At 50.4% G+C, this 24,980-nt stretch overlaps 1 protein-coding gene across 1 annotated transcript in view; it reads right to left on the bottom strand.

Moving 5' to 3' along the window:
• Nucleotides 1-16,381: 16,381 nt before the first annotated feature.
• Nucleotides 16,382-24,980, bottom strand: part of LOC140422635 (uncharacterized) — a 29,010-nt gene continuing 20,411 nt past the window's right edge. The window contains exon 4 of the mRNA XM_072507639.1: nt 16,382-17,576. Coding sequence (XP_072363740.1) covers nt 16,580-17,576 — 997 coding nt within the window. The 3' untranslated portion in view covers nt 16,382-16,579. The remainder of the gene's footprint in view (nt 17,577-24,980) is intronic.

Genomic DNA, 24,980 nt, shown 5'->3' with positions numbered 1-24,980 from the left:
GATCGAGGTATAGAAAATATTAAGAGGGATTGATAAATGTAAGCCAAATGTTCCCCCATGTGGGGCAATCTAGAATGAGAGGTCACAGATATAGGTTGAGAGGCGGTAAATTTAAAACTGAGGTGAAGAGGGAATACTTCTCACAGTGGGTGGTGAATTTACAGAGCTCATTACCCCATAGTGCGGTGGAGTCTGAGTCATTAAATGGTTTCAAGAGGGAGATAGGTACATTTCTGATTTTTTAAAAATGGTTAAAAGGATATGGAGAACAGAAAGGGAGCTGGATTTGAAGCCAAGAAGAGATCAGCCATGATCTTATTGAATGGCGGAGCAGGCTCGAATGGCTGAATTGCCTACTCCTGCTCCTTATACCTATGTGCCCATGTAAGTGTCCCGAACCCTGGCACCGGGAAGGCAACACAGCCATAGGGACTCTCGATCCTCCTTGTAAAACATGAGCTTGAGTTGTAGAATTTCTTAAAGGATCCTGAAAGAATTATCCAACTTTATTTGGATTTCAGCCCAGGGATGAGGGAGAGTGTGTGGGACGGGGATTTACAGATTTGGGGGAATAAGAGATGAAAAATGTTTCAGAGAAACTAGAATTGTCTGTTCAGAATTTCTATTCTGCATTTAAAGTAATGATTTTGTAAACTCATTTTACAGGGGGTTAGACTTGCGGATGGTTCACTTGAATCAAACATTACATCAAGATCTGGCAGTCACTCGAGTCATCAGGACCTGAATATTATCCACCTTTGAATGTGGAATGAGAGTTTGTCTGTTCGGTCTGTGGATAAAGATTTAAAACATCAGTGTCTGGAACAATTTTGAGACACACACATTCTCGAGTGAAAGTGTTCCAGTGAACTAACTATAGAAAGAGTTTTAACCAGTTACACATTCCGAAAGAACCATTCACAGTGGGGAGAAACTGTACACGTGTTCTGTGTGTGGACGAGGCTGCAATTGATCATCCAACCTGGAGAGACACAAGAACACCGTCACCAAGGAGAAACCATGGAAATGTGGCGATTGTGGGAAGGGATTCATTTCTCCATCCCTGCTGGAAATTCATCGGCGAATTCACACCGGAGAGAGGCCATTCACCTGCTCTGAATGTGGGAAGGGGGTTACTCAATTATCAAACCTTCTGATACACCAGCGCATTCACACTGGCGAGAGGCCTTTCACCTGCTCCGTGTGCGGGAAGGGCTTCATCAGTTCATCCAACCTTGGGACCCACCAACGGGTTCACACTGGGGAGAGACCATTCACCTGCTCTATTTGTGGGAAAGGATTCTCTCAGTCACCAGTTCTGCTGACACACCAACTTGTTCACAGTGATCAGAGACTGTTTAAATGTTCTGACTGTGAAAAGAGCTTTAAAAGCTCAACAAATCTGTTGAAACACCAACACATTCATACAGGGGAGAGACCATTTATCTGCTCCGTGTGTGGGAAAGGATTCAGTCAGGCATCTAACCTTCTCAGGCACCAGTGGGTTCACACTGTGAAGGCACCTTTCATCTGCTCCGTGTGTGGGAAGGCATTCACTTTTTCATCCAACCTGCATAGACACCAACAGTTTCACTTATGACTACAGGGGTTGGATTGTTGCTGCTGCTGTTTATATCGTCCAGAACTGAACCATGTTCATTCTGATAGTTGGGTTGGTTTTTAGTTACCAGCGGAGGTGGGAACGGGCGCTGGTGTGATGTGAAAATTACTTTCCTGGTCAGTGACACAGGATCTGCAGCCTCTGAGACCGTTTGTAATTTTCAAAAGGCTGGAAGAGAGGAGGGAACGAGAAACCTGCTCATTCCAATAAATAGCAATTTAAGCTCATCGATGAACTTCTTATGGAGCCTGTCTGGAACAAAATGGGATTGTCAATCTGTTTTTTGCATGAAGTTAGACAGTGTGGTGCATGTTAGTGCACTGCTGTCAGTCACTGTGGGTCAAAACATGGTTTGTTTTCATGTGATTTTCTGTGAGATTTGAGGGATAAACTAGCACAGATCTGAGTGCTGCACCTAGATTTGATGTCTATGGTCGCATAGTGCGCTCTTTATTCACCTGGCCCTTTCATGAGCTGCCTGCTTCCCTCGGCAAAACAGCAGTCCCCAAAATGGCTGCTGCCTGCATTTGGTGTTGGAGGTGAGCTCAGCTTTTGCTGAATCATTGACAATTTACATTTAACCTGGTGTCACGAGAATGATGCCGTTCAGTTGCAGGGTTCAAACCTGGAATCCATCCAGTATCAGGTTCCCTGACACCACTCTTGGACTCTTGGAGCTGATTTCTGTTGACGTTAGTGACCCCTATAATGGGGCTGGAGTTTAATATTCTAGATATTAATATTAAATGTGAAGTAAATCAGTTTGGTGTCAAACTCACACTGTGTCGAGTATTTGTTTCCTCCAAGGTAAAAAGAGACTAATTGAAATCCCGTTCTCAACTGTTCCACTTCTGGGTCATATCTCCTTTGTCAAAGAAAGATTTGTATTTTTGTCGAGCCTTTCATGAACTCAAGATGTCCTGGCATTTTACAGCCAATTTAATTCCCTTGAAGTGCAGTTAATGTTGTAATGTAGGAAATACAGCAGCTAATTTGTGCACAGCAAGATCTCATAGACTGCAACACGCTCAGACCCAGTGTGTTAGCTTCGTTAAAAAGGCATTGGAGTATAAGAGTCCACTACAGTTAAACATGGCAGTGCTGAGGCCTCAGCTGGAGTACTGTGCACAGGTTTTGTCTCCTTACCCAGGGAAGGACATACTTTCTGAGGGGTTGTTAAGGATCGGTTCACTGGACTGGTTCCTGGAGTGAGGGGATTGTCCCATGAGGAGAAATTGAGTTGACTTGGCCATTGTTGAGTGGAGATGGTTAGGTTCTGTCTAGTAGGAGATGGTCATTGCCTGGCACTTAAACCAAGTTTTTGATCATCGTTAATATTATCATTTCAGTTCAGCATCTAATTCTGAGTGGACTTTAGGAGTCCTTGTATGTTCACCTTAAGACATAGGAGCAGAATTAGGCCACTTGGCCCATCGAGTCCGCTCCGCCATTCAATCGTGGCTGATATTTTTCTCATCCCCATTCTCCTGCCTTCTCTCCATAACCCCTGATCCCCTTATTAATCAAGAACCTATCTATCTCTGTCTTAAAGACACTCAGTGATTTGGCCTCCACAGTCTTCTGCGGCAAAGAGTTCCGCAGGTTCACCACCCTCTGGCTGAAAAAATTCCTCCTCATCTCTGTTTTAAAGGATCATTCCTTTAATCTGAGATGGTGTCCTCTGGTTCTAGTTTTTCCTACAATGGAAACATCCTCTCCACTTCCACTCTATCCAGGCCTCGCAGTATCTTGTACGATTCCATAAGATCCCCACTCATCCTTCTAAACTCCAACGAGTACAGACCCAGAGTCTTCAAACGTTCCTCATACGACAAGTTCTTCAGTCCAGGGATCATTCTTGTGAACCTCTGGACCCTTTCCAAGGCTAGCACATCTTCCTTAGATATGGGGCCCAAAACTGCTCACAATACTCCAAATGGGGTCTGACACAGCCTCAGAAGTACATCCCAGATCACAGTGCCATATAGGTTTTTCTAACTGGCGTCAATAGTCTACCATTAGTAAATTGATCTTTTAAATAATGCTGCTGCCTTATAAAATTGAATGTTGTTAGCCTGAGCATTCGCACACTATAACCATTTTGTATTTAACATACATTAATTCATATTGCATTATGGGCTTGAAAACAACACTTTTTTGTAGCACATGTTCTTGCAAAAGGAATTAGTTATAGTGTGGGATCACCAAAATACAACTAACATCAATGGGTGGACAATGCAATAGTTAGAATTGGAATGCCAGTTCTCAATTCTGGATTTGAGACAAGAATATATTTTTATAACTCAGTGTAGGATATATCTGAAGCTCAAGAATATTAAACGCAACGTAATGTACATTTATAAAACAACTAGTGATGCCACTGATGAGTTTGACTTTGAGAACTTCTGCAGGCAGATATGTTTTATCTTTTGAAGTGGATTTAACATAAGGAACCATTCAAGAAATTGACATTTCTATCATCGCATTTAGTCTGGATAGAGCTTAGGTATTCAAAGTGTTATACACAGAATTATTAAAAAAGATCTATGTACAGTAAGACCTGATGAGAACAAAAATGCGCTGATATGTATTTTAACTAAGGTTATAGCAAGTGCAGTATGTTGAATAAAGTCATTACATCTGGATGTTGCATGTTAGTTCACAAATCCCGATATCCACTCCTCCAAGTTTGAGGACTCTGGGTCTGTACTCTTTGGAGTTTAGAAGGAACAGCGGGGATCTTATTGAGACTTACAGGATACTGCGAGGCCAAGATAGAGTGGACATGGAGAGGATGTTACCACAAGTAGGGAAAACTAGAACCAGAGGGCACAATCTCAGACTAAAAGGACAATCCTTTAAAACACAGATGAGGAGATATTTCTTCAGAGGGTGGTGAATCTGTGGAACTCTTTGCCGCAGAAGGCTGTGGAGGCCAAATCACTGAGTATCTTTAAGACAGATATAGATAGGTTCTTGATTAATAAAGGGTCCGAGATTATGGGGCAAAAGTAGGAGAATGGGGATGAGAAACATAGAACATAGAACAATACAGCGCAGTACAGGCCCTTCGGCCCACGATGTTGCACCGAAACAAAAGCCATCTAACCTACACTATGCCATTATCATCCATATGTTTATCCAATAAACTTTTAAATGCCCTCAATGTTGGCGAGTTCACTACTGTAGCAGGTAGGGCATTCCACGGCCTCACTACTCTTTGCGTAAAGAACCTACCTCTGACCTCTGTCCTATATCTATTACCCCTCAGTTTAAAGTTATGTCCCCTCGTGCCAGCCATATCCATCCGCGGGAGAAGGCTCTCATTGTCCACCCTATCCAACCCCCTGATCATTTTGTATGCCTCTATTAAGTCTCCTCTTAACCTTCTTCTCTCCAACGAAAACAACCTCAAGTCCGTCAGCCTTTCCTCATAAGATTTTCCCTCCATACCAGGCAACATCCTGGTAAATCTCCTCTGCACCCGCTCCAAAGCCTCCACGTCCTTCCTATAATGCGGTGACCAGAACTGTACGCAATACTCCAAATGCGGCCGGACCAGAGTTCTGTACAGCTGCAACATGACCTCCCGACTCCGGAACTCAATCCCTCTACCAATAAAGGCCAACACTCCATAGGCCTTCTTCACAACCCTATCAACCTGGGTGGCAACTTTCAGGGATCTATGTACATGGACACCTAGATCCCTCTGCTCAGCCACACTTTCAAGAACTTTACCATTAGCCAAATATTCCGCATTCCTGTTATTCCTTCCAAAGTGAATCACCTCACACTTCTCTACATTAAACTCCATTTTCCACCTCTCAGCCCAGCTCTGCAGCTTATCTATATCCCTCTGTAAGCTGCTACATCCTTCCACACTATCGACAACACCACCGACTTTAGTATCATCTGCAAATTTACTCACCCACCCTTCTGTGCCTTCCTCTAGGTCATTGATAAAAATGACAAACAGCAACGGCCCCAGAACAGATCCTTGTGGTACTCCACTTGTGACTGTACTCCATTCTGAACATTTCCCATCAACCACCACCCTCTGTCTTCTTTCAGCTAGCCAATTTCTGATCCACATCTCTAAATCACCCTTAATCCCCAGCCTCCGTATTTTTTGCAATAGCCTACCGTGGGGAACCTTATCAAACGCTTTGCTGAAATCCATATACACCACATCAACTGCTCTACCCTCGTCTACCTGTTCAGTCACCTTCTCAAAGAACTCAATAAGGTTTGTGAGGCATGACCTACCCTTCACAAAGCCATGCTGACTATCCCTGATCATATCATTCCTATCTAGATGATTATAAATCTTGTCCCTTATAATCCCCTCCAAGACTTTACCCACTACAGACGTGAGGCTCACCGGTCTATAGTTGCCGGGGTTGTCTCTGCTCCCCTTTTTGAACAAAGGGACCACATTTGCTGTCCTCCAGTCCTCTGGCACTATTCCTGTAGCCAATGATGACATAAAAATCAAAGCCAAAGGTCCAGCAATCTCTTCCCTGGCCTCCCATAGAATCCTAGGATAAATCCCATCAGGTCCCGGGGACTTATCTATTTTCAGCCTGTCCAGAATTGCCAACACCTCTTCCCTACGTACCTCAATGCCATCTATTCTATTAGCCTGGGGCTCAGCATTCTCCTCCACAACATTATCTTTTTCCTGAGTGAATACTGACGAAAAATATTCATTTAGTATCTCGCCTATCTCTTCAGACTCCACACACAATTTCCCATCCCTGTCCTTGACTGGTCCTACTCTTTCCCTAGTCATTCGCTTATTCCTGACATACCTATAGAAAGCTTTTGGGTTTTCCTTGATCCTTCCTGCCAAATACTTCTCATGTCCCCTCCTTGCTCGTCTTAGCTCTCTCTTTAGATCCTTCCTCGCTACCTTGTAACTATCCATCGCCCCAACCAAAACTTCACACTTCATCTTCACATAGGCCTCCTTCTACCTCTTAACAAGAGATTCCACTTCCCTGGTAAACCACGGTTCCCTCGCTCGACGCCTTCCTCCCTGTCTGACCGGTACATACTTATCAAGAACACGCAGTAGCTGATCCTTGAACAAGCCCCACTTATCCAGTGTGCCCAACACTTGCAGCCTACTTCTCCACCTTATCCCCCCCAAGTCACGTCTAATGGCATCATAATTGCCCTTCCCCCAGCTATAACTCTTGCCCTGCGGTGTATACTTATCCCTTTCCATCATTAACGTAAACGTCACCGAATTGTGGTCACTGTCCCCAAAGTGCTCTCCTACCTCCAAATCCAACACCTGGCCTGGTTCATTACCCAAAACCAAATCCAACGTGGCCTCGCCTCTTGTTGGCCTGTCAACATATTGTTTCAGGAAACCCTCCTGCACACACTGTACAAAAAACGACCCATCTATTGTACTCGAACTATATCTTTTCCAGTCAATATTTGGAAAGTTAAAGTCTCCCATAATAACTACCCTGTTACTTTCGCTCATATCCAGAATCATCTTCGCCATCCTTTCCTCTACATCCCTAGAACTATTAGGAGGCCTATAAAAAACTCCCAACAGGGTGACCTCTCCTTTCCTGTTTCTAACTTCAGCCAATACTACCTCGGAAGAAGAGTCCCCATCTAGCATCCTCTCCGCCACCGTAATACTGCTCTTGACTAGCAGCGCCACACCTCCCCCTCTTTTGCCTCCTTCTCTGAGCTTACTAAAACACCTAAACCCCGGAACCTGCAACATCCATTCCTGTCCCTGCTCTATCCATGTCTCCGAAATGGCCACAACATCGAAGTCCCAGGTACCAACCCACGCTGCCAGTTCCCCTACCTTCAAACATGTCACCCATGATTGAATGGCAGCAGACTCGATGGGCCGAATGGCCTAATTCTGCTTCTATGTCTTATGGTCTATTCGTTACAAATTACAGTTAAACCTGGGCACATAGTCCTTTCCAGACATGTCTGAATGTAATCAGTTATCCAACAGTTCAGCAACAATCGAGAGAGATATTTCACAGAACAAGTAACATCCAGTGATTCACTGTATATAAGCACTAATGGACCAGAGTCTGAGAAATCGGTGAGTTTACTTTCAGAGTAATTCCTTCAATATCTGAGAAGCTAATAGCTTTGAACAGCCCATCTACCAAATAGCTCGAGCCTACTTGTGATTATAAATACTCAAGAGCTCACACAGCCGCAATCTCGAGTTACAGAACAGGGGCGTCATTCTCCGACCCCCCGCCGGGTCGGAGAATGGCCGTTGGCCGCCGTGAATCCCGCCCCCGCCCCCGCCGAAGTCTCCGAAGGGAGAAAAGTCGGCGGGGCGTTAATGGCGCCGCTGCCGCGGAGAATGTCACGGGTCTGCGCAAGGCAGCCGATTTTCGGCCTGCCGATATTCTCCCTTCCGGATGGGCCGAAGTCCCGTCGACGTGATGACCGTTCACGTCGACGTCAATCAAACCTCCTTTTCATCGGCGTGACCCGGTGCTCCAGGCTCACGCCGACCAGCGAGGAGGTGAGTGACGGCCTGGGGGGTTGGCTCTGGGCAGGAAATGGCGTGGCCGCAGACTGATTGCCTGAGGAGAGGTGTGTCTCGGCTTGTGTGTGTGTGCGGCGGGGGGGGGGGGGTGGTTAGAGTAGGCTGGGCTCCGGGGGAGTGCCGGGAGGGGGTCCGTGCCGGGGTGGAGGTTGGGGGTTGTGGAGGGGGTCCGTGCTGGGGTGGAGGTTGGGGAGGGGGTCCGTGCCGGGGTGGAGGTTGGGGGGGGTCCGTGCCGGGGTGGAGGTTGGGGGGGGTCCGTGCTGGGGTGGAGGTTGGGTGTTGGAGAGGGGGTCCGTGCCGGGGTGGAGGTTGGGGAGGGGGTCCGTGCCGGGGTGGAGGTTGGGGAGGGGGTCCGTGCCGGGGTGGAGGTTGGGGGTTGTGGAGGGGGTCCGTGCCGGGGTGGAGGTTGGGGGGGGGGGGCCGTGCCGGGGTGGAGGTTGGGGGTTGGGGAGGGGTTCCGTGCCGGGGTGGAGGTTGGGGGGGGTCCGTGCCGGGGTGGAGGTTGGGGGGGGGTCCGTGCTGGGGTGGAGGTTGGGTGTTGGAGAGGGGGTCCGTGCCGGGGTGGAGGTTGGGGAGGGGGTCCGTGCCGGGGTGGAGGTTGGGGAGGGGGTCCGTGCCGGGGTGGAGGTCGGGGGTTGTGGAGGGGGTCCGTGCCGGGGTGGAGGTTGGGGGGGGGGGCCGTGCCGGGGTGGAGGTTGGGGTTTGGGGAGGGGTTCCGTGCCGGGGTGGAGGTTGGGGGGGGGTCCGTGCTGGGGTGGAGGTTGGGGGGGTCCGTGCTGGGGTGGAGGTTGGGGGTTGTGGAGGGGGTCCGTGCCGGGGTGGGTGATGGGAGGGCAAATGAGTTGGTCCACCTGGCCAGGTGCCAGCCTCCAACAGTTGGACCCATGCGGTCCATGCCACCTGGCTGGGGGGAGGAGGGGATATGGGCAATGATGACATGTCGTCGTTCCCCTCCCCCCCACCAGGTCGTCATGTTTTCAGATCATCCAGCGATGTTGGCCGCCGTGGTGGCAGCCGCTCATGTCTATGTTGCCCTGGATGAGGAGGAGGAGGAGGAGGAGCGTGCCAGAGAGGCGGCGCAGGCTGCCGCAGAGGGGCAGGCGGCAGCCGCCCAGGCTGGAGGGACACCTGACCGACAGGACGAGGAGGGGGAGGAGGACGTCGCGGCCCCACGGCAACGGAGGCACCCGAGGGCGCCCCGTGTGTACCGGCCCCGGCAGTCATACCAGGACCTCACGGACCGGGAATGCAGGAGGAGACTCCGGATGAGCCGGGAAACCGTGGCACACATCTGCCACCTGCTGGCACACCTGTCACCGCGTGGCACTGGCGGGGGACACCCTCTCCCCGTGTCCGTCAAGGTTACGGTGGCCCTGAACTTTTATGCAACGGGGTCATTCCAGGCACCGAGTGGGGACCTGTCCGGCATATCGCAGACATCGGTGCATCGGTGCATCCGGGCAGTGACAGATGCCCTTTATGCCATGGCGCACCGCTACATCCGCTTCCCCGTGGACCGGGCCAGCCAAGATGCCCGGGCCGTGGGCTTCTCTGCCATTGCCGGGTTCCCCATGGTCCAGGGCGCGATCGATGGGATGCACGTCGCCGTGCGGCCACCTGCAGATAACAGGGCCGTGTTCACTAATAGGAAGGGGACCTATTCGATGAACGTACAGGTGGTCTGCGACCACCGCATGATGATCCTGCACGTCTGCGCCCGTTACCCAGGCAGTGTACACGACTCATTCGTGTTGTCGCGGTCATCCATCCCCGGCATGTACGAGGGACGCCATCCCCGGCTGAGGGGCTGGTTGCTGGGCGACAGGGGCTACCCATTGCGATCGTGGCTGATGACGCCTATACGGAGGCCACGCAATGAGGCGGAGAACCGCTACAATGATGCCCATGTAGCGACAAGGGGAGTGATCGAGAGGTGCTTTGGCGTGCTGAAGATGCGTTTCAGGTGCCTGGACCTCTCTGGGGGCGCCCTCCAGTATCGGTCAGATAGGGTCGGCCGCATCATTGTGGTGTGCTGCGTCCTGCACAACATAGCCCAGCAGAGGGGCGATGTGCCGCAAGCAGAGGAGGGCGGAGTGGAGGAGCAGCAGGAAGAGGCCCAGTCCTCCCCAGATGAGGGGGATGGGGGCAATGGTCAGGGCAGACGGGGTAGACACAGACGGGTGGCTGTCCACCGTTACCGGCTGGCCCAGCGGGCACGGGACAGACTGATAGACGCCCGCTTCACTGACTAGATGGGCGTGGGAATCGGGTAGTATGGCCACAGACCGCACACCATGACAACAGCCGACGACCCACACCCCCCACCCATCCATCCACCCAGCACCATCACCCCCCTCCCCAACCCCACACACCCCACCCGCATGCACACCACCCCCCCACTCCCAATTGCCGATCCACCGGCGGCACAACGGGCCGGGCTCACCCAGTTGCGGGTGGACGCGTGTCTATCGCAGGCCATGGAGAATGATGACAACCCGCCTCCGATGAGCTCCTGGCTCTACATCGTTGGACTATGTCTGACCCATGGCCACAGTACCACCATCCACCCGGACCATCCCTGCATGCGGCTGTGACACTGCAGCGCACGGTCCCGTCCTCTGCCCGGGGGATGTTGATGGCGGCCCAGGGGGAAGGGGGCAGACTCACCTGGGGCTGAGGTAAGACCACCCCTCACACACACACTTGCGCTCAACGTACATGACACCCCCACACACTTTGGACAGAGCACAAAGGCAGCTTCGGTAGGTGTAACATTGACTTTAATAACCAAAGGAGTTCATGCACGTGCCCTAGCGCCTAAAACTCATCTGTGCCCTGCACCCGTGCCAACTTACTCAGTGTCTAATTGTTTGGCCTTACGGGCCCTTTGACTACGTCTACGTGGTTCCCCAGACGGTACAGCAGAACTGGAGGTGGACTCCTGTGATTCCTGCCCTCTGACACTGGATCCCTTTGGCGGCCGTTTCCTGGGGCGTCCTGGCCTAGATGGGCCAGGCTGCGGCCCGGGCGACTGGGATGGCGAGCTGCCAGCCTGTCCTACCCGTTGCCCACCCGATGCACCTGGGACGGAAGGGGGGGAGTCCGAGGTGTCGCGGTGTACCGGGACCTCCCCTACGGAGGGAGCCGGGACGGACCACACCACCTCCTCCTCCCTCGGGGTGCCCGATGGCCCCCAGGCCTCTACATGGGTGGGGGATGCGAACGGACTGGCCATCCGACGCGCCCCCGACATCTGGCGCTGCCAGTCCTGGAGGCCCGTGCTGGTATCGACAGGGGTCTGCAGGTTTGCAGCCATGGAGCCCAGGGGGTTGTCGAACCCTGTCTGCGACAGTGCGACGCCAGCTCGCACATGGCCACTGGCGCCGATGCCCTCAGCGATGGCCTGCTGAGACTGGGCCATGGCCTGCAGAGACTGGGCCATGGCCTGCAGAGACTGGGCTATGGCCTGCTGAGACTGGGCCATGGCCTGCTGAGACTGGGCTATGGCGTTGAGCGCCTCTGCCATCTGGCGCTGGCACTGGCTCATGGCCTCCTGTGAGAGGGCAGCCATTTCCTGGGCCACAGACGCCGCCTGCACGGAAGGCCCCAGGCCTCGCAAACCGTTCCCCATGTCTGACACCGTCGCACACATTGCCTCCACCGCGGACGCCACCCGTGCGGTGTCAGCCTGGGTGGCACGCATGACCGGGACCACTCCCAGCTCCTGGACGCGGGTGGACTCCTCCACCTGCGACCGCAGCCGCCGCAAGCCACCCGTCACCCTATTCGCTCGTCTCCGTGTCGGTGGTTGCATCGGATCTATGTGTGGGTGTGGTAACTGCAGGAACCCGGGATCCATCTGGGCGGCAGATGTTCGCTTGGCCTGGGCTGCCCTCCGACCGACCGGTCCCTCTGCTGCTCCTACCTCCACCTGCTGTACCGGGACGGCTGTGTTGTGCGCACCAGTGAGTGTACCAGACGCCTCATCACTAAAGTGCCCAACCGTGGTGAGTGTTTCTGCGATGGTGGAGGGTGTTGGTGACAGCAGTGGCGTTGTGTCGTGCTCTTCGTCCCACTCTGAGTCCATGGCACTTTGGGGTGGGGGTTCGTCTCCACCCATCCACTCTGAGTCACTGTCCGGTCTTTCGTCTTCCCGGGTAGGGGTGTCCTGGGTAGTGCTGTCCCGGGTAGTGCTGTCCCGGGTAGTGCTGTCCCGGGTAGGGGTGTCCTGGGTAGTGGTGTCCCGGGTAGGGGTGTCCTGGATAGTGGTGTCCTGGGTAGTGGTGTCCTGGCTCGGATGTGACGGGGGCCTGTGGCTGCCCCCCTCATCGCTGGGTGGTCGCTCCCGCACGTGACGGGGGTGTCGTCTCCCTGTTGCTCCAGGTCTCTCCGTCTCCCGTGGTCTCCGAGGGGCATCCTGCGGGTGGTCTGCATCTGCGGGGATGGGTGCCTGGACGTTTGGTCCTGCGATACACAATGAAGCATGCATGGTTAGACATCAGGCAGTGATCAGGTGATACGGGAGAGGGGGATATAGGGGAGGGGTGATATGGGGACGGGCTGTTGGTGGCTCACTTGCTCGTGGGGCCCCGACCTCTGCATCAGCAACCTCCCGGTCCTCAGGTCCGCCAGCCAGTTCCAGGGCCCTTTCCTCGTGTACGGTCAGTGGCCTCTCATCAGCGGGCCCTCCTCCAGTCCTCACATGCTCCCTATTGTTGTGTGCGCGCTTCTCCTGGGGGGGGGGGGTGGTGGCAGGGGTAAAAGGCAACAGTGTTAGGCAGGTATATGAATGCACGCCATCGGTTGCGCGTGCATTGCAGAGGTTAAGGTTAGGGCTGGATTCACTTGGGGATATGGCGGATATGGGGAGGGGGGAATATGGTGGAGGGGGGATATGGGGGAGGGGGGGATATGGGGAATATGGGGGAGGGGGGATATGGGGGAGGGGGGATATGGGGGAGGGGGGATATGGGGGAGGGGGGATATGGGGGAGGGGGGATATGGGGGAGGGGGGATATGGGGGAGGGGGGAATATGGGGGAGGGGGGATATGGGGGAGGGGGGATATGGGGGATATGGGGGAGGGGGGATATGGGGGAGGGGGGATATGGGTGATATGGGGGATATGGGGGAGGGGGGATATGGGGGATATGGGGGAGGGGGGATATGGGGGAGGGGGGATATGGGGGATATGGGGGAGGGGGGAATATGGGGGATATGGGGGAGGGGGGATATGGGGGATATGGGGGAGGGGGGGATATGGGGGAGGGGGGGATATGGGGGATATGGGGGAGGGGGGGATATGGGGGAGGGGGGATATGGGGGAGGGGGGATATGGGGGAGGGGGGATATGGGGGAGGGGGGGATATGGGGGAGGGGGGATATGGGGAGGGGGGATATGGGGGATATGGGGGATATGGGGGACGCTCACCCTGCCTGCTCTGACGAGGTCGTTCACCTTCTTGTGGCACTGGGTGCCTGTCCGTGGTGTTAGGGCCACAGCGGTGACGGCCTCTGCCACCTCCCTCCACAGACGCCGGCTGTGGCGTGGGGCAACTCTGCGGCCGTGCCCGGGATACAGGGCGTCCCTCCTCTGCTCCACCGCATCCAGGAGCGCCTCCACATCGCGTGACTCGAACCTCGGGGCTGAGCGACGGCCAGCCATCAAGTCGGGTGTTGCGGTCGGCTGTTCCGGTCGGGTGGGGGGGAGCTGCGCGGCCTTATGAGCCGTCACGCCGTGCAGCGCGTATGACGCTGCACGGCGTGAACCACTGCGCAAGCGCGGATCCCGTTACGTCGCTGCTAGCCCATTTCGGGCCGCAGACTATCGGCCCATTTTTATGACGTGACGCAAGTGGGATTTGCGCCGTTTTTTGCGCCGATCGGCGGAGTTTCCGCCGATAACGGAGAATTTCGCCCCAGATTCTGCTCCTGTCAATGGAGAGCTGCAGGACTGGACTGTGATCTGTTTACTGCTCATCTTCGGTTCAGCGCAGTCTCTGACTAATTTGCATTTAATAGGGTTTGCAGACATAATGCTTTATCCACACATGATGTGATGTGATGGGGTCCCTGCTCAGTCTAACTGACATTAGAGATCAACCCCAAATGTCAGAATAAACATGATTCAGTCCAGGATGTGATTAACAGCAGCAATTCCTGCAAAATCATTTGTGAACTCGCTGGTGTCTCCAGGTGGGACCAGTGAATGAATCCATTTCGACACCCACAGCAAGTGAACAGTTTCCCCGCCGTGTGAATTTGTCGGTGTATCAGCAGATTGAATGACTGAGTTAAAGATAGTTTTTTGAAGAATAAAGGGATTAAGGGTTATGGTGTTCGGGCCGGAAAGTGGAGCTGAGTCCACAAAAGATCAGCCATGATCTCATTGAATGGTGGAGCAGGCTCGAGGGGCCAGATGGCCTACTCCTGCTCCTAGTTCTTATGTTCTTATGAATCCCTTGCCACACTTGGAGCAGGTGAACGGCCTCTCCCCAGTGTGAGCGCGCTGGTGTGCAGTGAGATGAGATGATCGTATGAACCCAGTCCTGCAGTGAGAGCACCTGAACGGTCTCTCATCACTGTGAACTCGTCGATGGTATTGCAGATCTACAGAACCTTTGAAGCATTTCCCAGTCTGGACATTTAAAAGGTCTCTCGTCAGTGTGAATTCGTTGGTGTGTCAGTAGGTGGGGTGATGTCCTGAACCTCTCCCCACACTGTGAGCAGCTGAATGGTGCGTACCCGGTGTGAATGCGCTGGTGCTCCCTCAGTGGGTTTTAAAGCTCTTCTCACAGTCGGAGCATTTAAACTCTCTCTTGACGGTGTGAACTTGCTGGTGTGTCAGCAGGTGGGATGATAGAGTGAATCTGTTCCACACAGGAATCAGGTGAACGGCCTCTCCCAGTGTGGCTGCATCAATGTGTTTCCAGCTCAGACGGGGATCTGAATCCCTTTCCACAGTCCCACATTTTCCCTGGTATTAACAGGGTTTTTTGCTGCCATGTGTAAAGGTCGATGATATCCGGGTCCTGATGAACAGGGCAACTCTGGCAGATTTTCATGTGATGTTTGGTTTGACTTTCCCCGAGTGTAAATCCTTCTAAAACCCAGTAAAACTATTTGTACAAACAAGGGACATTTAAAGAGAGCCCACCAAAACACAAAAGCAGGTTGTGAAATTGAGCTGAATGAATCTGGTCATTTGTGGGGCCAGTACTGGGAAAAAGTGACCATGAAAACTGCTGGATTGTTATAAAAACCCACTGGTCACTAATTACCTCCAGGGAAGGGAACCTGCCACCCGGTCTGTGCCTGCAGAAGAGTCTGGCTTCTATGGGAGACAGAAATCTTATTGGAGGGATTCAAACATTGAGTTCGGGAAAGATGGGTATGGATTTTGGAGTTAAGACAGAATCTGGAGCGGAGCGGTTGTTTGCAAGGACAGTGGGGTGAAAAGTTGTTTTCATTGAGGAGAGGTGATGATGGCAGATTTGAAGGAAAGAGGTTCAGTCCCTGAAGAGAGAGAACTGTGAACAAAGTCAGTGAACTTGGGGAGTTTGGATTGTCAGTACTTTAATGGGAATAGGGCCATTGGAACAGGAATGGGTCTAATGGATAACAAAGAACAACAAAGAACAAAGAAATGTACAGCACAGGAACAGGCCCTTCGGCCCTCCAAGCCCGTGCCGACCATACTGCCCGACTAAACTACAATCTTCTACACTTCCTGGGTCCGTATCCTTCTATTCCCATCCTATTCATATATTTGTCAAGATGCCCCTTAAATGTCCCTATCGTCCCTGCCTCCACTACCTCCTCCGGTAGTGAGTTCCAGGCACCCACTACCCTCTGCGTAAAAAACTTGCCTCGTACATCTACTCTAAACTTTGCCCCTCTCACCTTAAACCTATGCCCCCTAGTAATTGACCCCTCTACCCTGGGGATAAGATGAATCCTGATAGGGCATGAGGGGAGATGGGAGTGAAACAAGAGAAAAATGTGGGTTCAGGGAGGGCTCAGGAAAGGGGAAACTTTAGAGACAGTTTGGCCCAGTGAGCTAGTGGAAGGAGGGAAGGGACAGAGATAACTGATCAGATTGTCTCAGACTTAGTGACAAAGAAACTCCATGAGCTCCTCACACTTGGTGTTGAAGGTGAGGATGGAGGAGACAGGGAGAGTGCTTCAAAAAAAAGACTTGTGTTAGAGATATTTTGGTAGTTAATACAGAGCTGATTTATTTTCCATTTAACTTTAATTTCCAAAACCCAGTCTTAAAGGGAGACCTGAACAGTCTCTCATCACTGGGAACACCTTGATTATACATGATTTAAAACATCTCTTCACACTGGGAACCCACTGTTGTTTCAGCAGAAACGATGACTAAGTGAATCCATCCTGTCATTCGGGTCAGGTGAACGGTATCTCCTCAGGGAGACCTCGCTGTTGTGTTAGAAGGGTGGCTGTCTGAATTAATCCCTTCCCAAACACAGATAAGGTGAATGGTCTCTTCACACTGTGAGCTCGCTGGTGTCTCAGCAGGTTGGATGACTGGGTGAATGTTTTCCCACACTTGGAGCAGGTGAACGGCCTCTCCCCAGTGTGAACCCGCTGGTGTGTAATGAGGTCAGATGATCGCCTGAACCCAGTCCCACAGTCAGCGCACGTGAACGGCCTCTCATCAGTGTGAGCACGTTGATGGGACACCAAGTCCCAGGAACATTTAAAGTACTGCCCACAATCCGGGCATTTAAAAGGTCTCTCATCAGTGTGAACTTGCTTGTGTCTCTGCAGATGGGATGACCGAGTGAAGCCCTTTCCACACATGGAGCAGGTGAATGGTCTCTCCCCCGTGTGAATTCGCTGGTGTGTCAGCAGATCAGACGACAGAGTGAATCCCTTCCCACACTCGGAGCAGGTGAATGGCCTCTCCCCAGTGTGAACTCTCTGGTGTGTCAGTAGGTCGGATGACCGAGTGAATCCCTTCCCACATTTGGAGCAAGTGAATGCCCTCTCCCCAGTGTGAATTCGCTGGTGTGTGAGCAGATTGGTTGAATTAATGAAACCCTTCCCACACTGTGAGCAGGTGAACGGCCTCTCCCCAGTGTGAACTCGTTGGTGTGTCAGTAGAGTGGATGACTGAGTGAATCCTTTCCCACACACGGAGCAGGTGAATGGCCTCTCCCCAGTGTGAATGCGTTGATGAGTTTCAAGCTTCGACTGGTAATTGAATCCCTTCCCACAGTCCCCACATTTCCACGGTGTCTCCCCGTTGTGACTGCATTTATGTTGTGAGAGGTAAGATGACTGGTTGAAGTCTTGTCCACACACACAACACATGTATGGTTTCTCCCCACTGTGAACGGTGCTTTTTCCTTCCATGTTCAAAATCCAATGATGTTCAGGTTAAATTGGGGATTCTGTCAGATCTGATGTAATGTTCAGTTTGAGTTTCCCAACTGCAAATTCGCTCTAATACCCTGTGAAATTGATTTAAAACAGACAAAAGAGAGTGAGAGAGAACCCACAAATACACAAAGGCAGGTTGTGAAATTGAGCTGAATGAATCTGGTCATTTGTGGGGCCGGCACTGGGAAAAATGACCATGAGAACTGCTGGATTGTCATAAAAACCCAACTGGTTCATTAATCTCCTTCAGGAAAAGGAACCACCCAGCATTCCTAGGCCTACGGAAGGCTGTGGCCTCGATGTGAAGAGGAAAGAGGGGAGTAAGACCATAAGACATTGGAGTGGAAGTAAGGCCATTCGGCCCATCGAGTCCACTCCACCATTCAAGCATGGCTGATTTCAACTCCATTTACCCGCTCTCTCGCCATAGCCCTTAATTCCTCGAGAAATCAAGAATTTATCAACTTCTGTCTTAAAGACATTCAACGTCCCGGCCTCCACCACCCTCTGTGGCAATGAATTCCACAGACCCACCACTCTCTGGCTGAAGAAATTTCTCCTCATCTCTGTTCTAAAGTGACTCCCTTTTATTCTAAGGCTGTGCCCCTGGGTCCTAGTTTCCCCTGCTAATGGAAACAACTTCCCTACATCCACCCTATCTAAGCCATTCATTATCTTGTAAGTTTCTATTAGATCTCCCCTCAACCTCCTAAACTCCAATGAATATAATCCCAGGATCCTCAGACGTTCATCGTATGTTAGGCCTACAATTCCTGGGATCATCTGTGTGAATCTCCGCTGGACCCGCACCAGTGCCAGTCTGTCCTTCCTGAGGTGTGGGGCCCAAAATGGCTCACAGTATTCTAAATGGGGCCGAACAAATGCTTTATAAAGCTTCAGAAGTACATCCCTGCTTTTATATTCCAAGCCTCTTGAGATGAATGACAACATTGTATTTGCTTTCTTAATTACAGACTCAACCTGCAAGTTTACCTTTCGAGAATCCTGGACTAGGACTCCCAAGTCCCTTTGCACTTCAGCATTATGAATTTTGTCACCGTTTAGAAAATAGTCCACGCCTCTATTCTTTTTTCCAAAGTGCAAGACCTCGCACTTGCCCACGTTGAATTTCATCAGCCATTTCTTGGCCCACTCTCCTAAACTGTCTCAATCTTTCTGAAGCCTCCCCACCTCCTCCATACTACCTGCCCCTCCACCTATCTTTGTATCATCGGCAAACCTAGCCAGAATTCCCTCAGTCCCGTCATCTAGATCGTTAATATATAAAGAGAACAGCTGTGGCCTCAACACTGAACCCTGCGGGACACCACTTGTCACCGGTTGCCATTCCGAAAAAGAACCTTTTATTCCAACTCTCTGCCTTCTGCCTGACAGCCAATCGTCAATCCATGTTAGTACCTTGCCTCGAATACCATGGGCCCTTATTTTACTCAGCAATCTCCCGTGAGGCACCTTATCAAAGGCCTTTTGGAAGTCTAGATAGATAACATCCATTGGCTCTCCTTGGTCTAACCTATTTATTATCTCTTCAAAGAACTCTAACAGGTTTGACAGGCACGACCTCCCCTTACGAAATCCATGCTGACTTGTCCTAATCCGACTCTGCACTTCCAAGAATTTAGAAATCTCATCCTTAACAATGGATTCTAGAATCTTGCCAACAACCGAGGTTAGGCTAATTGGCCTATAATTTTCCATCTTTTTCCTTGTTCCCTTCTTGAACAGGGGGGTTACAACAGCGATTGTCCAATCCTCTGGTACTTTCCCTGACTCCAGTGACTTTTGAAACATCATCACCAACGCCTCCACTATTTCTTCAGCTATCTCCTTTAGAACTGTAGGATGTAGCCCATCTGGGCCCGGAGATTTATCAATTTTTAGACCTCTTAGTTTCTCTACAACTTTCTCCTTTGTGATGGCTACCATATTCAACTCTGTCCCCGAAAGTACTTATTCAGTTCCTCGGCTATTTCCTTGTCTCCCATCACAAAATTACCAGCGTCATTTTGGAGCGGCCCAATGTCAACTTTTGCCTCCCGTTTGTTTTTAATGTATTTAAAGAAACTTTTACCATCATTCCTAATGTTACTGGCTAGCCTACCTTCAAATTTGATCCTCTCTTTCCTTATCTCTCTCTTTGTTATCCTGTTTGTTTTTGTAGCCTTCCCAATCTTCTGACTTCCCACTATTTGCCACATTATAGGCTTTCTCTTTTGGTTTGATGCATTCCCTAACTTCCTTTGTCAGCCATGGCTGCCTAATCCCCCCTCTGATAACCTTTCTTTTCTTTGGGATGAACCTCTGTACTGTGTCCTCAATTACTCCCAGAAACTCCTGCCATTGCTGTTCTACTGTCTTTCCCACTCGGCTCTGCTCCCAGTCAATTTTCGTCAGTTCCTCCCTCATGCCCCTGTAGTTTCCTTTATTTAACTGTAACACCTTTACATCTGATTCTACCTTTCTTTCAAATTGAAGATTGAATTCGACCATATTATGATCACTGCCTCCTAAGTGCTCCCTTACTTTAAGATCTTTAATCAAGTCTGGCTCATTACATAACACTAAGTCCAGAATGGCCTGTTCCCTCGTGGGCTCCATCACAAGCTGTTCCAAAAAGCCCTCCTGTAAACATTCAATGAATTCCCTTTCCTTGGGTCCACTGGCAGTATTATTTACCCAGTCCACCTGCATATTAAAGTCCCCCATGATCACTGTGACCTTGCCTTTCTGACAAGCACTTTCTATTTCGTGGTGCATCTTGTGCCCCTGGTCCTGACCACTGTTAGGAGGCCTGTACATAACTCCCATTATGGTTCCTCAACTCTACCCACACAGACTCCACATCATCCGATCCTATGTCGTTTAGTGCTATTGATTTAATTTCATTCCTAATTAACAAGGCAACCCGGCCCCCTCTGCCCACCTCTCTGTCTTTTCGATAGGTTGTGAATCCCTGGATGTTTAAATGCCAGTCCTGAACCCCCTGCAACCATGTCTCTGTGATGCCTACCACATCATACCTGCCAGTCACAATCTGGGCCACAAGCTCATCTACCTTGTTCCGTACACTGCGCGCATTTAAATATAGCACCTTTATATTGACCGTCCCTTTTTGTTTTCTTAGTGTGGTGGACCTTGGTTTACTGAGCCTTTCCATACAGTGTGTCATATTTTGTGGGATGGGACTATTGTAACCTCTCCTGAGTTCTGTCTTTTCGTGCTTTTTTGCATTCCTAAGCAGCTACGCTTCCCACTGATTACTTCACCTCTTGGTTCCCTGACTTTCCCTTCCCCCCCCAATCTTTAGTTTAAAGTCCTATTGACCACCCTATTTACTCTTTTCGCCAGAACACTGGTCCCAGCTCGGTTCAGGTGGAGACCATCCCAACGGTATAGGCCCCCCCTAAGAGAAAAGAGAGAGGGGAGAGAGAAGGGAGGGAGAGAGGTAGGCAATGAAGCAGAGAGATTGGGTATTTCTCAACCAGAACTTTGACAGATTCTGACTTGGAAATATATCACTGTTCCTTCAAGTTCTTTGGGTCAAAATCATTGAATTCCCTCTTTAACAGCACTCTGGGTGTACCTACCCAACATGGACTGCAGCGATTCAAGAAAGTAGCTCACTACCACCTTCTCAAAGGCAATTAGGGATGGGCAATGAATTTCCTAGCCAGCAATGCCCAAATCTCTTGTATTCATTTAAAAAGAATCAAGACTGCATATTTTCAGCTCAGTAACATTGCCAGCCTCCAGCCTTTTCTTAGCTCATTTGCTTCTGAAACTCTCATCTATTCTTTTATTTCCTCTGGACCCAACTATCCTAATGCACCCTGGGATGACCGCTCACATTCAACCTCCCTGTAATATTGAGTTCATCCAAAACTCTGCTTACTCACACCAAGACGTGGTCACCCACCTTCCCTGTGCCCACTGACTTATAAAATCTCTCGTTTAAGAAGCACCTTTTCCTCCAGGGTTGTATCTCCCTATCTCTTGTCATCTCATCCAGCCACCGAGATATTTACTTTCATCTAATTCAGGACTCATACTGAGATAGACAATTGTTAATCAGGAAGGGAATCAAGGTTAAGGGGATAAGACAGGAAAGTGGAGTTCAGGATATCAGATCAGCCACGATTTCATGGAATGGCAGGGCAGACTCGATGAGCCGAATGGCCGACTTCTGCTCTGCATCTTACATCTTATGGTCATGAGCATTTGCAATATTAATCACTCTATGACTGGTGGCTGTTCTTTCAGTTGCCTGATAGCCAAGCTCTGGAAATTCTTCCTTAAACCTCTCCTGCTCACTCCTTCACTTTCTTATATTAAGACCCTCCTTAAAACCTACCTTGGAAACAAGCTTTTGGCCATCTGCCCTGATATCTCCCTGAGTGGCTCAGTGTCAATTGGGCGAAACCTGGATGGCTTAGAGAAAAAAAATGGATCAAATTAAAGCATGTTTCTCTCTTTCAAATCCTCGACATGTTGCATAATTACTCTTGGTGGCTGAGGATGCACCAGGATGTCCATCACCACCTGAACCAGTGTCGCCTCTGCGTCCACATGAATCCAGCTCTGAGAACAGAAAGGTCCCAAAGGAGACACTCCCCTGGTCACCGGGACCGAGGCCCCGCCCACACTATTGCGTCACATAACGGCGCATGCGCTTCACTCCCCACTGATCCAAGGTGGTGCCAGTCACCTGGGCCTGTTCATGGGGAAAAGCCTCGGTGTTACAAACCCGAGGCCTCCAGGTTCTTATTGAGGTTGTGAGACCTGCACTGGGTTTTTATGAAGCCTCCGCTCCCTCCCTACCCCCACTCCAGCTCCATTCCCCCCTCCGGCCCACCGACTCTCACCCGTTCAGTAAAGCATCTCCCGCACACACAAGGCCTCAAGCAAAATGACACTGCGCATGCTCTACATATAGCCCAGCATTGCGCCTGCGCGGTTGGCTCCTGTGGTGTGAATAGGGCACTTGCACATACACAGGGAATGCTGGGTAATTGCACCGCCACTGAACGGTGAAACTGCAGAGAAAATAAATTTGTTACTCAATTGAGATGAATTGCTTTTCAAAAAATTCAGACAAATTTTTGTGAGTAGGTGCTTGCTTCTATATATATTTTTGAATTTTTCTAATTAAGGGGCAATTTAACGTGTCCAATCCACCGACCATACACATTTTCTTGGGATGTGGGGGTGAAACCCATGCAGACACGGATGTGACCCGGGGCCGGGATTGAACACAGGTTCTCGGAACCAGTGCTAACTACTGCACCACCGTTCCGTCCCAGTCCTCTCTTATATTTCATTTCTGGGAATAAGGAGAGATTTTTAAACGTTTCCGACCTCCCTTTCACCTCCCCTGATTCTATTTGGACTGGGTTCTGTCCCGGAATCATTGCTTTCCCTCTCTTTTCTCTCTATTTCCTTACATTGACTGTTCATTCCATTATAGGTGTAAATCATGCGGCTCCTCATCCCTGTGCTGGCTCTTTGGACATTCAATCCAATTAATTACACACACCAGGCGGCACTGTCAGAACAATATCTATCTGATATATCAGATGTGGAGGTGCCGACGTTGGACTGGAGTGGGCACAATAAGAAGTTTTAGAACACCAGGTTAAAGTCCAACAGTTTTGTTTGGAGTCACTAGCTCTCGGAGCGCAGCTCCTTCATCAGGGCAAAAGGTGAATGGAGAAGGTCTTCCAACGTTTCAGATCGAAGATCTACAGTCCTGCCACATCCAATCGTGAATTGTGGTGCAATTAAACAACTCACTGAAGGAGGAGGATCCACAAATATCCCCATCCTCAATGATGGAGGAGCTCAGCACATTTATGCAAAAGACAAGGCTGAAGCATTCGCAGTAATCTTCAGCCAAAAGTGCCGGGTGGATGATCCAGCTTGATCTCCTCCAGAGATCTCCAACATCACAGATGCCAGTCTTCAGCCAATTTCATTCACAACACGTGATATCAAGAAATGGCTGAAGGCAGTGAATACTGCAAAGACATTTTTCCGGCATTAGTTTTGAAGACTTGTGCCATACTCCTAGCAAAGCTGTTCTAATAAAGCTAGAACACCGGCATCTACCCAGCAACTGGAGGGTACACAGTGGTTAGCGCTGTTGCTTCACAGCACCAGGGTCCCAGGTTCGATTCCTGGCTTGGGTCACTGTCTGTGCTGATTCTGCACGTTCTCCCCGTGTCTGCGTGGTTTCCTCCGGGTGCTCCGGTTTCCTTCCATAAGTCCCGAAAGACGTGCTGTTAGGTAATTTGGACATTCTGAATTATCCCTCTGTGTACCCAAACAGGCACCGGAGTGTGGCAACTAGGGGCTTTTCACAGTAACTTCATTGCAGTGTTAATGTAAGCCTACTTGTGACAATAATAAAGATTATGTGTTTGTGTATTTTAGGGAACAGGTCGAACTTCCTTGGTTCGACCTGTTGTCCCCTCAGATATTCCATCTGTTTTTGATTAATGTATCTGGAGTCTGAGTTCTTCCAGTCTGTCTCCAATTCTCCTTCCTGTCTCGGGTATAGGGGTCCAGGTAGCTTGGTGTTGTGATTTGTGTTGTTCAGTTGTCTGTCTGTCTCCAGCAGGTATTGTTGTCTCTCAATAATGACTATGCTCCTACCCTTGTCTTCTGGTCTTATGAATATGTCCGTGTTGGATCCAAGCTCCCGGATTGTCTGTCTTTCACTCTGGGTAAGAGTCTGTTTGTGTCTTGTATTTCACTACTCTGACTGGGCAGAGACCTGATTGAAGGGATTCAAACATGGGAGTTCTGGTAAAGATGAGCAAGGATTTGGGAGGTGACAACATGTTCAAAGAATTTAAAGAGGAGAGGGCGGTTGAAGGTGGGGCACTAATTTGTAAGGATGGCAGGGTCAAGGGTTTGTTTTATTGAGGAGATAGTGATGATGGCTGATTTGAAGGACAGAGGGACAGTACCTGAAGAGAAAGAGAAATGTTGACAATATTCGTGGACACAGGGTAGTTGGCTGATCAGTAGCTTAGTGGTAATAGGGTCGATGGAGCAGGAGCTGGGTCTCATGGACAAGATGAGCTCTGAGAGGGCATGAGGGGAGATGGGAGAGAAACTAGTGAAAGATGTGGGTTCACGGTTCGGGAAAGGATGAAATTTAGAGACAATTTGGTCTGGTGGGCTCAAGGAAGGGAGGGAATCAGCAGAGGCAGCTGATCGGATTTACTCAATGTCAGTCACAAAGAAGATCCACAGGCTCCTCACACTTCTTGTTGGAGGTGAGGATGGAAGAGACAGGGGAGAGCGAGAGTACTTCAAAAGGAACTAACGTGCCAGAGATATGAAAAAGTTTCAGCACATTGCATATTTCACACAAATC

This window comes from Scyliorhinus torazame, chromosome 5 (genome assembly GCF_047496885.1).
Source record: "Scyliorhinus torazame isolate Kashiwa2021f chromosome 5, sScyTor2.1, whole genome shotgun sequence".
In the NCBI taxonomy this organism is placed as follows: Eukaryota; Metazoa; Chordata; class Chondrichthyes; order Carcharhiniformes; family Scyliorhinidae; genus Scyliorhinus; species Scyliorhinus torazame.
The sequence above is the reverse complement of the archived record's forward strand: the minus strand, read 5'-3'. Positions and strand labels throughout refer to the sequence as shown.